We start from the raw sequence: 12,139 nt of genomic DNA on the forward strand, positions 1-12,139 counted from the left end.
GAAATGTAGAGACCTTCCCATGGCCCAATCCAGTACTCGCATGAATCTCTGGAGCACAGGATATTTGGCTTTGCCATGGCTTATTTCATGTCATAGAACCATTAAGTTTGGAACAGCCCTCAGTGCCATATCCACACAGTTCTTGAACACCTCCAGGAACCCCACCACTTCCCTGAGCAGTCTGTGCCACTCTTTCTGAGAAGAATTTTTTCCTGATATCCAGCCTGAACCTCATCTGGTGCAACTTGAAGCCATTACCTGTCATCCTGACTGGAACAGGATAAAGACACATTTTCTTCCCCTGTGAATAAAGGCAGAGTTTGGGAGCTGCTTCTCCTAAGTAAAATGAACTTGGGAAGTACCATCAGAAATAATCACCATGAAGCACTCAACCAACTTGTAAATACTGAGGGTTTTATTTCCACTTCACATGGTCTCCGACAGACTCCTAAACAAGGCCAGTTACAAGTTGGTATGCCCAGAGTTCTCAGTGGTTTTCCCAAAATGAAAGAAGTTCTCAGTAAACACTGTACATAGCCAGTTGAACTGCTAACAATAATTTAAAAACTCCTTTTGTATAGTCACTGCAAGAATATCAACAATAAAAGTACAGTACAGGTAAATTCACGACAATATTACAGTGGAACAGATGGACTCACGTTTATGTGACGGCAGAAGTACAGTAGCAGTATGTACATGCACTAAAGTGCGAGGACTCAGAGGCATGCAAGTCAAGTATCGTAGGTGTATTTTACAGCTAACGCCATACGACTTTCTGAGGCATTCTTTTTTTACACTTCTTCTTGTGTATACCTGTATTCTCCTCCATTTCAGCTAATGCAATTCTAGTGAACTAGCTTAATGGCTTTCTTCACTACTTAAAAGGTATTGCTTCAGACAGTTGAAGCACCTTTAAGAAACTTACATTTAAAAACTGATAACACTGACATTAAAATAGAATAAAATTAACTTAAGACTCTAGTTTCACATGACGAAAACAAAAACAAAAACAACCCAAAAAACCCAAACTGAAACTGAAAAAATAACAGTGCAAATATAACCGAAAGGCAGTCATTATTTGGAGAGAGCGTGAGCACGTATTCAAATTCCCTTAAAACTTAATTTACATTTTATTTTAAATCTTACTTTATATCATTTTTACTTTTTTTTTTTTTTTTTTTTTTGTTAATATACTGTATGTAGAAAAGATGGAGACAAAAATAGTTTTCTCAGCTATGAAAAAAAATTAAGTTATTACAGGCACATTAACTGTTTCATTCTAGAAACACCTCGGTTTCACGGGTCGGACATTCAGCAGCTGCGTTTGAGAACATTCTTTGACCTCCACTACGGGACTCCTCCGTCAGGCCCCCTGCAGAGGCCAGCCCTGGCGCGGTGCCTGCAGCCGCTCACGCCGACTGGTCTCCCTGGCTCACAGCCTCCGCTGGCGGCTCCTTGCCTCCACTTTCCTTTGAGGAAGTCAGGTCTCCGGTTGACTGTGACTGTGAGGCAGTAGGGGAATGTGAAGCCCATCGGGATGGTGGGCGCCGGTTCGCTGGTCTCTCTGGCCGGGAGAAGCAGGGTTCAAGGGATGGGGCTAGTGCAGAACAAGGCAGTTCCTTGGCAGCCAAAAGAGCAAAACAGTGGTTAGTGACCAGCATTAGAAGCCACCTGGATGTGTAAATAATTAAAAAATAAGTAGAATTCAAGCTAAAGCTAAGCATCTGTCATGACCCACGACAAAAACGAGCAGTGAACATCTTTCCGTGTATGGGCTCCGATATTTGTGTACATGTCTGTGATTTATGGATCAGATAAGGAGAGAATGAAAGAAAGAGGTCTGGGATGAACTGAAGTAGCTGACAAGCTTCCATTTACTAATTCTTTTTGAGCTAGAAAAATACATTTGCATGATAATATCACGATAATGCATTATACTCATTGCATTGCTCCAAGTGTAGGCCAGGTCTGGCATTTGGAAGTAAGGTGAAAATCAACTACTGATTCCTGTCTGCCTCAGATCTCAGACTCACATGCAGGAAGGACTTCTTTGTAGTAGAATAACGACTGTAGGGCCAGCTGTGACCACCCTCAGCTGGATTAAGGATGAGGCTTACCTCTAGATTTCAACTTCTGGAACATCACTCCTCACTGCCAGCTGGTTTTGCTTGAATTACAGGAATCAGTGTTACTGTACATTAAAGATGACATTTACAGAAATGGAGGAAAACTGAAATTATATTTCTCCACCAGTTTTCCACCATTCAGACTACCTGTCCTACTAGAAATCATATGCACTTGTCATTTTTAACCCTGGCACTAGGTTGATAATTGCTTCTTGTATTTATGGGCTCTGCTAACTGCACAGCCAGGCTTCTTGCCTGACTCTCTGTTCTCACTGCATCAAGGTGACTGACTGTAGGAGCAAGCTTGGCTTGTAAAGTAAAAATTCTGAATTTCTCTGCATACTTCTGCATTTATCAAAACAAGACAGAGGAGTCTAAACAAGTCAATCTATAGATCTGCATACATTGAAGAGAGTGAAATAAATATCAGTCTATACAACAGAATACAAGCTGGTGGTAAATGAAGAGAGAGATCAGGAGTGACACAATGCAAAAGACAAGCTCTGGCACAGTAAGCTAAAGGGAAGCCAAGGGAGGAGTAAAACAGCACAGTTGGAAGCAGCAGACTCAGCGCAGACTTTCAAACAGAGAAGATAATGGAGAATATTGGGTTAGGTAACATGATGTGATGGGCAGTGAACAAACACGGTGATATGCCATCGAACGTCTCGGTTGGGTTGGGATGTTACATGACAGAGATTGATTTCAAAGACATGGAGCAGTAGTACTGGAAATGGAGCCCGTGCAGGTGTGTGCAGTCTGTGGAAAGTGCCTCAGAGGGTTGGGGCAGGGAAGCCTTGTGAAGGGCCAGAGCTCAGTGTCTTTGAGCAATACGCGACCAGCTCAGCTGCAGCCCATTCCCAGGCAGAGCCGTGCCTGTCAGCCCTCAGTGCTGGGCAGCAGGAGCACCGGGTGGGTGCTTGGCCATGGCTTCAGGCCTACACATGCACCATCACTGCACATCCTCTCCCCCCACCCCTGTGCTGCAAGCGCAGACGTGGCCCTCGCTGAAACATAAACCAGTGCTAAGGAGAAATCCGACTCCATGTCCTTACTTCACCCTATCCCATCACTTCTGGGGTCTGAGAGCTGCCACTCATTTTTGGAATCTTTGTGCATAGCTGTACCTACCAGCCATGCAACATGATGAATCCAGGCTGTGTAATTTGTGGGCTTTGCTTTTGACTCCCTCTAACAAGAAGCTTAAAATGGCATCTTTATAGTGCTGCTTGCTTCTGGCTGCTTTATCCTGGTTTCAGAGCAGTAAATGAGTCAGCAGTGTGATAACAATATTTATTTCCACTGCTGCCACCCAGTTGGTAAGTGTCTTTGTGTATGGAATGGTTTGGGTTGGAAGGGACCTTAGGGACCACCCGGTCCCAACCCCCTGCATGGGCAGGGGCACCTCCCACTAGATCAGGCTGCACAAAGATGTAGGCCAGCTTGTTCAGAATGGCAGGTTTAGGCTCATCCTATCTCATTGGTGCCAGGCACTTGCCCAGCGTAGCGCCATGCTACACTGCCATCTTGCAGAGGAGGGAGTGGCAGCCCAATGCTATAGGTATCATGTTGGATGCCAAGCAGAACCCAAGGGCAGATGCTAACTTTCTCAGAGTGTATTAAGGAAATCAAGCCATCTAAAGGGAACTGCCAGGAGTGGTTTTTGAGATCCCAAGTGTCCTCCCTTAACATGTGCAGCTGCAAAAGCTAGTCATGTTGAAAAAATCTGACATCCTAGGGGTGATTTACTTTGATGGTTACTTGAGGAGTGGGTGGAGAAGCAGCACCTGTTTTAGCCTGGAAAGAAGGTTTCAGTTTTAGTTTCTAGCTATTTCCTAGGTCAGGCTGCCAGCCACTGTGGCTATGCCTACATGAATAAATACATAAAATAGGCAATTTTCTGGCTCTGAGGCTGAGTGAATGGTCCAGCCAGCCAGCTGGCACTGGCCAAAACTGGAAGCAGCTTAACGATGAAATGTGACTGTCAGCCACAGGCTGGTGCTTGTGACCCCCTCCCCAGCCCTCTCCACCTGCTGCTACAGATACAGCCTAAGGGAACACAGCAGCCAGAAGCCCCACACAGGAGTGTAAAGTGATAAAAAAAAAAAAGTTAAAAATCTGAATATCCCCCCAACATTTTTGGATACTGTAAACTGGTCTTCAGAAGAAAAGAAAAAAAAAAAACTAAAACAAAAAACCCAACCACACAAATTCTGACCTGTGTCACTTCTCCATGACCATGCACATTCCCTGCTCATGCTACCACAGGAGGTAGCAGTTTGGGTTTCTATTCTGAGCACCCCCAGACCATTCTGTACAAAGGACTACACGAAGATGTCAGGTGAGCACCACTGTGGCTGGGGTCATTTATTTCCTTTCAATACCACACTTGTTCAAAGTGACCACTTTCAGAAAGCTGTGGAAACAAGGTAGAAAGGACTTACAGCAGTGAGGCAGGCAGGGTTAGAGTCCCCAGGGGGCAGTTAATAAGACAGTTTGGTTCTGGACAGAACAGACAGAAAAGAAAAAGAAAGCAAGTAGGTTGGAAAGAACTGTTTTAATCAATATATTTTTTTTCTTAAAGAGAGGGTTTCGTGCCAGCAAAGAAGTCTCCAGATGTTACCACCCATTCAGATCATGTTACCGCTGTACCAGAGGGAATCTAATAATAAAAGTAAAAGATAAGCCACCAGCAGAAAAAGATTCAGAAAGGAAGGAAGCGAACACACCAATCCTTTACAATCTTGGCACAGTCTAGAAGGAAAACAATCCAAACATTTCTACTCAGCAGAGAAAGACATCCATTATCCTTTGCCAACCTTGATTAAGGCTATAGGAAAAATGATGTTACCATGAAATAGGAATAAAGCTGTGTCTTTTTTTCTTTTGTCTGATTTTGAGAGAGAATTTCTGCTTAGAAAATCTTTAAAAAGCATAAAACCCACTTATATTTATGTTGCTCAGAAGCCTCTGAAGGTTTCATGACAACTCTTTGCCTCAGACTTCTTTTCTGTTCCTATTTAACAGCGACTCTGGGAGAGAGACTCAAACAGAGCAAAAGCTCTTTAATCCTGGCATCACCTCCCCTTCTCTGCAACATTCCCCCTCCAATGCTGAGCCGTTCAGCAGCAAGTGTGTGGCCACTGCTCCGCCCTCTACGTGGATCCTTGGGGACGGTCCTTCCGCAGCACTGTCTTCAGAAACTGGTCTGAGCCATTCTGTCCCTCTGACTGAGACAAGTGTGTCACCTCTGTCATTTATTCCCTCGGTAGTCAGAGGAGAAGAACACTCATGCTGCTTCTATGTTGTTAGTTAGGGAAAATTATTCTGCATTTTTTAATGGTAATATTTGTAAATCCCATGATATGCAAGTAAGATGGTGGTTTGATGAATTAGCATGGTAAGAGACTTCTAGGCTAGGCTTGATATGAATTTATTTGTAAGCAGCTCTGGGCAAGTCAGAAAATACACTTATTATTGTTATGTATGCATATACACTCACACGCATACATACATACGTGTGTGAATGTATAAATATACATATGAACTAGACTTCACATTGCAGCAGTCATATAAAAGTTAATTGCGTAACTAAAGCACCCCGAAGCTCAAATTAAGAAAAAAATCAACAAGAGGTGCTCCATGTAAGTTTAAAAGTCATCAATATACCATGCTATGACTGCATGAAAAAGAAGAAAAAAAGAAGGTGCCCTGTGGTGAGGTCACTTGTCTTGGCCAGAAGCAAACAGGTGATGGAGAAGCTGTGCAGGGATCTTAGGAGGGTGGCAAGGGCAGCACTGACATTGGGTCTGCCCCAAGCACAGCCTGCCTCCTCCTCAATCATCATGTGCTATGTGCAATTTTTTGTAAAGTATGATTTATGTGGCCAGGATAATACAGAAGTAACCCAAGGTATGTGCAAAGTCTAAAGGCAATCGTGGTATTGTTTGCAGCAGTGAACCCACACTTCATTAAGAACATACTGTAAAGCACCAACTCACATAGGAAAAGATAAGCCTATCTTGGTGTGACTGCCCACCACCTTCCTTTTCAGTGCATTTGTGCATCCAGACAGCAGTCATAACAACTGGGTAAGAGTTGCAACGAAGAGCAAAGCTTAGCTCTGAGGCTTGGAACTCAAAAAATGAGGCGGAAGATACTGAGAATTCACAAACAAGGGCAAATTTTTGCCAGGCTGATGGTCAATGAGATTTTACTAAACAGCACTGACGTAAATCTCTCCATGCATCAAACTCAGGTACTGACGCTGGTTGTATTTTGCCAGCAGCAATTTGTGGTGGTGTGGGATGGCATCCATTTATTTGTATTTGAGATCTGCTGAGACATTTAAAAGATGCAGGAGGAAATCAAGAGTTTTCAGCGATGCCTGGAAGGCAAAGCTGAGTTGAATCTGTAAGAGTAAAGCATGTACTTTCTAATAAGGAATTGTATGTTCTCGGTATTTCAAACAAAAAACAAAATACGTACATAGTGAGAAAGAGTGAAATAAATTAGGCTTTAGTTCATCCTGAGGTTTGTGCACAAAGCTTACTTTCGTTCACCATTACTTAAAATGTGCACATGGTTTTTTTTTAAATGTACAAAATTCCTTATTGACATCTGTTTAGACAAAGGGAATTTATCCTCAGCTTTGGATGCTCTGTTAGGCAAAAAAGATTGTGTTCCCTCAACGGCACTTACAAATGATCTGTTGATCATGTCCATTACAAGGAAGTTGCTTGTAGAAGGCAAAATGCAGAACAAAAGCCTCAGCACTCAAGTTTCCACAAATCCTCCATCTCAAATGTTGATACTGGAAATGGGGTCTGTACCTTCCCTTGAGGCTACATGAGGCAGGAGTGATAGGGAGCAGACCCAGCAAGGTCCAGTCAGCATTCTGGGACACTACCAGGGTCAAGAAGGAGCTGTCCCAAAAAACCACTGGGATGCTAAAGGGATGGCATGGAGCTGAGAGGATGAATTCTCCTGCATGTGTTCTGGTGAACACACTGACCAGCAGGACACGTGCCATTCTGATGCTGTACTACCAGCAAGAGCTGGGCCTAACTCAGCTGCTGCAGTGCTTCTCAGGGCAAAACTCTCTCACACACAAGGTTTGCCAGAAACAGACTTAAACTTGGTAACTGAAAGAGCTTTGTCCATCATTACACCCTCTGTTTTGGTTGATTGCTTTAGCACATTACTGGAAATGAGGATCTGACCCCAGTACTTGGGCATACCTGCTGAGACAGACGATGGCTGTTGCACTTGTGACAGCACAACAAAATATCAATTACAAAAAGTTCCTAAGCACCAAGTAGGTTGTGCTTAGACTAGTTGATTATCTTTCTTTTTTCTTTTCCTTTTTTTAATATGACGAGGCAGCAACAGTCAATACCAAATGCTATTTAATCACATTCATTCATGCCATTTAATCACGTTCACAGACCAGAGCCAAACTTACTCAGATATATCCAGAAAAGGTATGCTGAAGGACCTGAAGTTTTGGTTCAGGGTACTGAAGTAACTATTTTTCATGCAAACTTGCTATCACCCAATGTTCTGTAGGAAAAAGAGCCTACCTTTCCATCCAGCATAAAAAAGAAATTTTCTCAGACCTAGAGACCCTAGAACATCTGTAATGCATGGTGTGTTTTGTAACAGAAACCCCTTATCCCAGTCATTCAGGGGAGAACCATCTTTATCCTGTAAAGGATAAAGCTCTACTGATATTTTCAAGCCTGATAAGCTGTCAGGATAGACAGTCAATTCTTTAACAAGTTCTTCAGAGACTAATCCAATAGTTTCACGACTGGGATTTGTTGGTGGTATCATGCAGGACTAAGATATTCACTGTAAACAATTGGCAGGACTGTAAGACACTTCATAATGCATTTGATCAAAGGAGAGTGCATTTAGCTATAGGAGGAAAAACGAACAAATTCATTACCTCTATGGACCCTGGATCTACTTTGACAATTTCTCCTGTGCTGTTGTCATTGCTAAGATTTGGTGGGCTGTGTGAAGGTAGCCTTCTCTCTTCTTTTAAGGCATGCTCCAAAAGTTTCTTATTCAAGATCCTGGCAGCATTTTCTGTAAGTGTATACCCTGGAGGAGCAGATAAGTCCTGCCTGATACTTGTCACCTCAGTCCCATCTTCCTTTTGTGTCTCTGTACCCAAACGGAGAGGACTGGGTGATCTGCCACGGGCATTAGTACAAGGTTCCTGCAACGGGCCCAGCTCTGGTCTGGGTTCTGCTGACCTGGATCGGCTGCTAGACCTGGGACATTTTTGGAAGGTCTCATGAAAGATGGGGCTATGGTCAATGATGTTGAACAAACTGGAGAGGCCATCATTGATGGTGGTATGGACAGGACTCTCCCTTGTAGTAGTTGATCGAGCCCAAGCAGACTCGCTGAATCCTTTCTGAGGTGTGCCAGGCAAAGTCCTGTTATTTGGCTGGTCTGATTTGGGTAGAATTTTTCTTTGCAGCTTTGGAGAGCCATATTTGGGGGAGCAACATGTGCGTTCAAACTTAGCCTGGACCTTTTCAATGACGGGGGTCACTTGCCTGCTTCTCAGGCTTCTGGATGGTGAAGAGACAGGCGTGGACCCCCCCTTTGGTGTCAGACACTTGTGTGGACTGCTGGTGATATTGCGCAGGGTTTCTGTCTGCAAGCCAACACTGATGGTCTGGGTGGTCTGCGTCCCTGTTGTTCTCATGCCATTGGTTTGACACGCGGTGTCCTTAAACTGAGGCTCTCCTGAATTAGAGTTAGAGCGTATCGCATTTCGGACAGAGAAAGCAACCTCCTTCATATCATCGCTCATGTTTTTGGACATCTCCAAGCTGTGCAAGGGTGAGGCAAAGCCCACAGTAGTGCAAATAGGACGTTCAATGGGATGAAGACCATTCTCCAGAAAATCCTTATGGTGTTTGGTCAGGTCACAAGACCATCTTCCAAACATGTCGGAGGAAGGACCTTTTGTGTCAGCAACGTTCCCCATAGCTTTGGTCATAGAAAACAGGAAATCTGGCTCCACTTGGTTTTTCCCTTCACTGCCAGTTATCACTGAGTTATCAAACCTACGGACCACTGGTGGGCTGTGGAAGATCCGAACTCCCATTTTTTCAGTTACACCATGACTCCTTGTGGGCTGCTTCTGGCAGTGCTCAGGGCTGGTCATGGTGTTGGTTGTCATTGTGACGCTGGTGGTGAGGTACCACGATGAGGCCTGGAAGGGATCTGGATCTGGAGTCAGATCATTCCCAGCTTTCCCAGATTCTGTCCTTTCTGTCCACCCTTCTGCAGGCTTCTCGGTGCCCCCCCCATGATTCCTGGTGCTACTGTAATCCCAGTTTTTGTTGAACTCCTCGATGTATTTCAGATCATCAGGAGACAAAGGAGGGGTTATGTCATCTTTGCTGCTGGATAAAGGCAAGTTTTTTTCTGGTAGAAATGGAGAAATATCCATTAAGCGTTGGAATTCTGACATGGAAGAAACGGACATTGCCCTGCAGAGAGGAACACAAGAGTACCACTCATAGCCTTGAAAATTCTCACAGAGCTACTATTTTCAAGAGAAAACTGACTGAGAAATTTCAACTTTTACTATCTGCTTCTATACAAAACCACTTTAGTTTTTTTTCATTTAGACCCACTTTTCTTGTTTTTTTTTTTAAATAGCTGTGAAATGAAAGCATTCCTGATAGGTTATTAAAAGTACTGAACAGTTTATTAATGCTTCTTAATTTACTGCCTTCTCATGGATTACTGCTTGGCAAATGTCTGAAATATGAAGCAGTATGGTGCATTTCAGAAATACATTACCTACAGAAAACTAGTCTTTATGACAATATGAGGCAGACTTTTCAAAGCAAATACAGAGCATTTCTGACTTGCTGTGAAATCCGCAAGTCCACCCCCACTCCTGAGACTGCTCAGGATGCAGGACACACAGCTGAGATGCAGTTACATTTAACAGGCATGCTGTATTTTGAGAGAAGGGAATTTCTACATGATAACAGTGGATTTTTGGCTTTCCCATACGTCATCAGTTCCTACAAATCACAGACTGAGTTGCCCTACTGCTTCGCTATAAGGAAAAATCAAACAACAAAACAATCTTTCTCAATGGGACTTCTTAAAAAACATAAACGAGTATAGTTATGAGAGTCAATTCAATAATGCCTCTAAATTTGGATAAGGTCTCTTTGGATGAGTGCACTTCTGAAGTAAATCTCCTACTCAGATGCTCTAGTTTGCATGTGGGGATAAAAATGATCTGGAAGATACTCTCCAGAAGCACAGGAAGGCACTCTAGGGCCAGATGAGCATTCAGCCCATGAGATCAGACCAGAACTAGTTCAAAGCAAAACATCCTGGACATGCAGGAGTATGTCAGGTCCTTTTCACCAATGGTTTTCCTCTATTTATATATGTCTACAGGTCTGTACTACCTGCTAACAAAGCAGCAGCATTGTGAACTTTCAGACAGTTTGATCTTTGTGCACCACAGCTGAATGTGGCCCAAGTTAATCGGAGCAGAACAGAAGCATATTGAGACAAATTAATCCCTGGCTAAATCCATTAATCTGGATTGCTGGCTGATTAGGAGGTGGCACAGCTATGCCTGGAGCCTGTGCTTTATGCACAAGAGTGCCAAAACTCTGGTTATCTGACTGTTTGCTGTTTTTTTTTTCTGCAAGTTTTATTCACCTTTGAAGATTTCCTTTGTGTGTTTCTTCCTCCTGAAGAAAAACAAAAACAAACAGTGTAAGTCATTTCTGAACCTATTTGTGGCATTAACTTGTGGATGTTCTGTCATTCACTTCTAGGTGGTTCCACCAGGTATGTCTGGCTTTAAAAAGCAGCTTTCTCTCAGATAGGGAATCTTAAATTGCCTCTGAGAATACTCTTCTCTTTGCACATAGGCAGCAAAATGGTCAATCCCATTAGGATGACAGCCTGCACACAGAAAGCCTGTATGCTACATCTAGAACAGCCTTGAACCTGTACCTATGGAAAAAAAGACAGCATTTGTAGCTTCCTTCCATTTGCAATTTCCCTGCTTGGCACTGAAATAGAAGTAAGCTGCAAATGGCTTTTTTTTCCACATGTACAATGTATTGTTTTGGACTACTTATTTGTAAGCGAATGTGTTCATGGAATGAATCTGCTTCATGTCAGAGGCCTTGATGTGCTGAAATAAGAGATAAAATGTGATCCTTTGACATAAGATTTCAATATATGTTATTTAGGAACCATCAAATGGCACCATATGAAACCCATTAAGATAGCTATATTAAATGCATGGGAAGACTATTACTTGCTTCATAAGGGGAATACCTACAGTTTGCTAGTGGCATTAAGATGTTTTTATGGCAATTACTTCTCTGTGACAATTAGTTGTTGCTTTTTTTTTTTTTTTTTTTTTTTTTTTTAATAGATACTTCTGAAGCAACTTCTTTGCAGTTATTTTTTTAATTGTTTACATTTCTAACATAACAGGAAATACAAAATATGATCAGGAATAAAAAAAGAGTATTAGTGCTTATTATTTTTATACACACTCATGAATTCAAGTACACTGCCAACACAGAAGTGTATTTTTCATTATAATTATCCAAACAGAGCACTGTTTCACTCAGCAAATACCCTTTCGGTATTTATCCAGAGTCAGAGAAAAAAATTGGAAAAAAAGAGAAAAAAATTGTTTTACTCTGGTGTAAGTCTGGAATAAATTTGCTGGCTTCAGTGCAGCTATTACAGAGTGAATTTGATCTAAATGAATGGAGAATCAGGCTGAAGGCTGGATTGACTTTGCTACAATTTGTACCACAAAGAAACACAGTGGCAAGGAACACTGGGCAGCCTGCAATTGCCTCTGTGCATCCTTAGTAAAGCTACTCATTAAACTCCAATCAGCTTTGCTTGAACAAACCCACTGAGGCAAAATCACTTTGCACAGGTTTCACCAAAGTATGCTTTGAAAGGAAGAAGCTATGCAA

At 42.6% G+C, this 12,139-nt stretch overlaps 1 protein-coding gene across 11 annotated transcripts in view; it reads right to left on the reverse strand.

Annotated features, from left to right (window-relative positions):
* Positions 1-397: 397 nt before the first annotated feature.
* Positions 398-12,139, reverse strand: part of MTCL1 (microtubule crosslinking factor 1) — a 99,977-nt gene continuing 88,235 nt past the window's right edge. For 8 of the 11 annotated variants that reach the window (XM_052703725.1, XM_052703723.1, XM_052703722.1 and 5 more), the window contains 3 exons: positions 10,848-10,879; positions 8,077-9,643; positions 398-1,619 (listed from right to left, as the gene is read on the reverse strand). In XM_052703725.1, the coding sequence (XP_052559685.1) occupies positions 1,410-1,619; positions 8,077-9,643; positions 10,848-10,879 (1,809 nt within the window). In that variant the 3' untranslated portion in view covers positions 398-1,409. Of the gene's footprint in view, positions 1,620-4,570; positions 4,629-8,076; positions 9,644-10,847; positions 10,880-12,139 lie in introns of all 11 variants that reach the window. The other 3 variants (XM_052703728.1, XM_052703731.1, XM_052703732.1) reach the window with 1 other exon arrangement.

This window comes from Tympanuchus pallidicinctus, unplaced genomic scaffold (assembly GCF_026119805.1).
Source record: "Tympanuchus pallidicinctus isolate F22 unplaced genomic scaffold, pur_lepc_1.0 scaffold5, whole genome shotgun sequence".
NCBI lineage: Eukaryota > Metazoa > Chordata > Aves > Galliformes > Phasianidae > Tympanuchus > Tympanuchus pallidicinctus.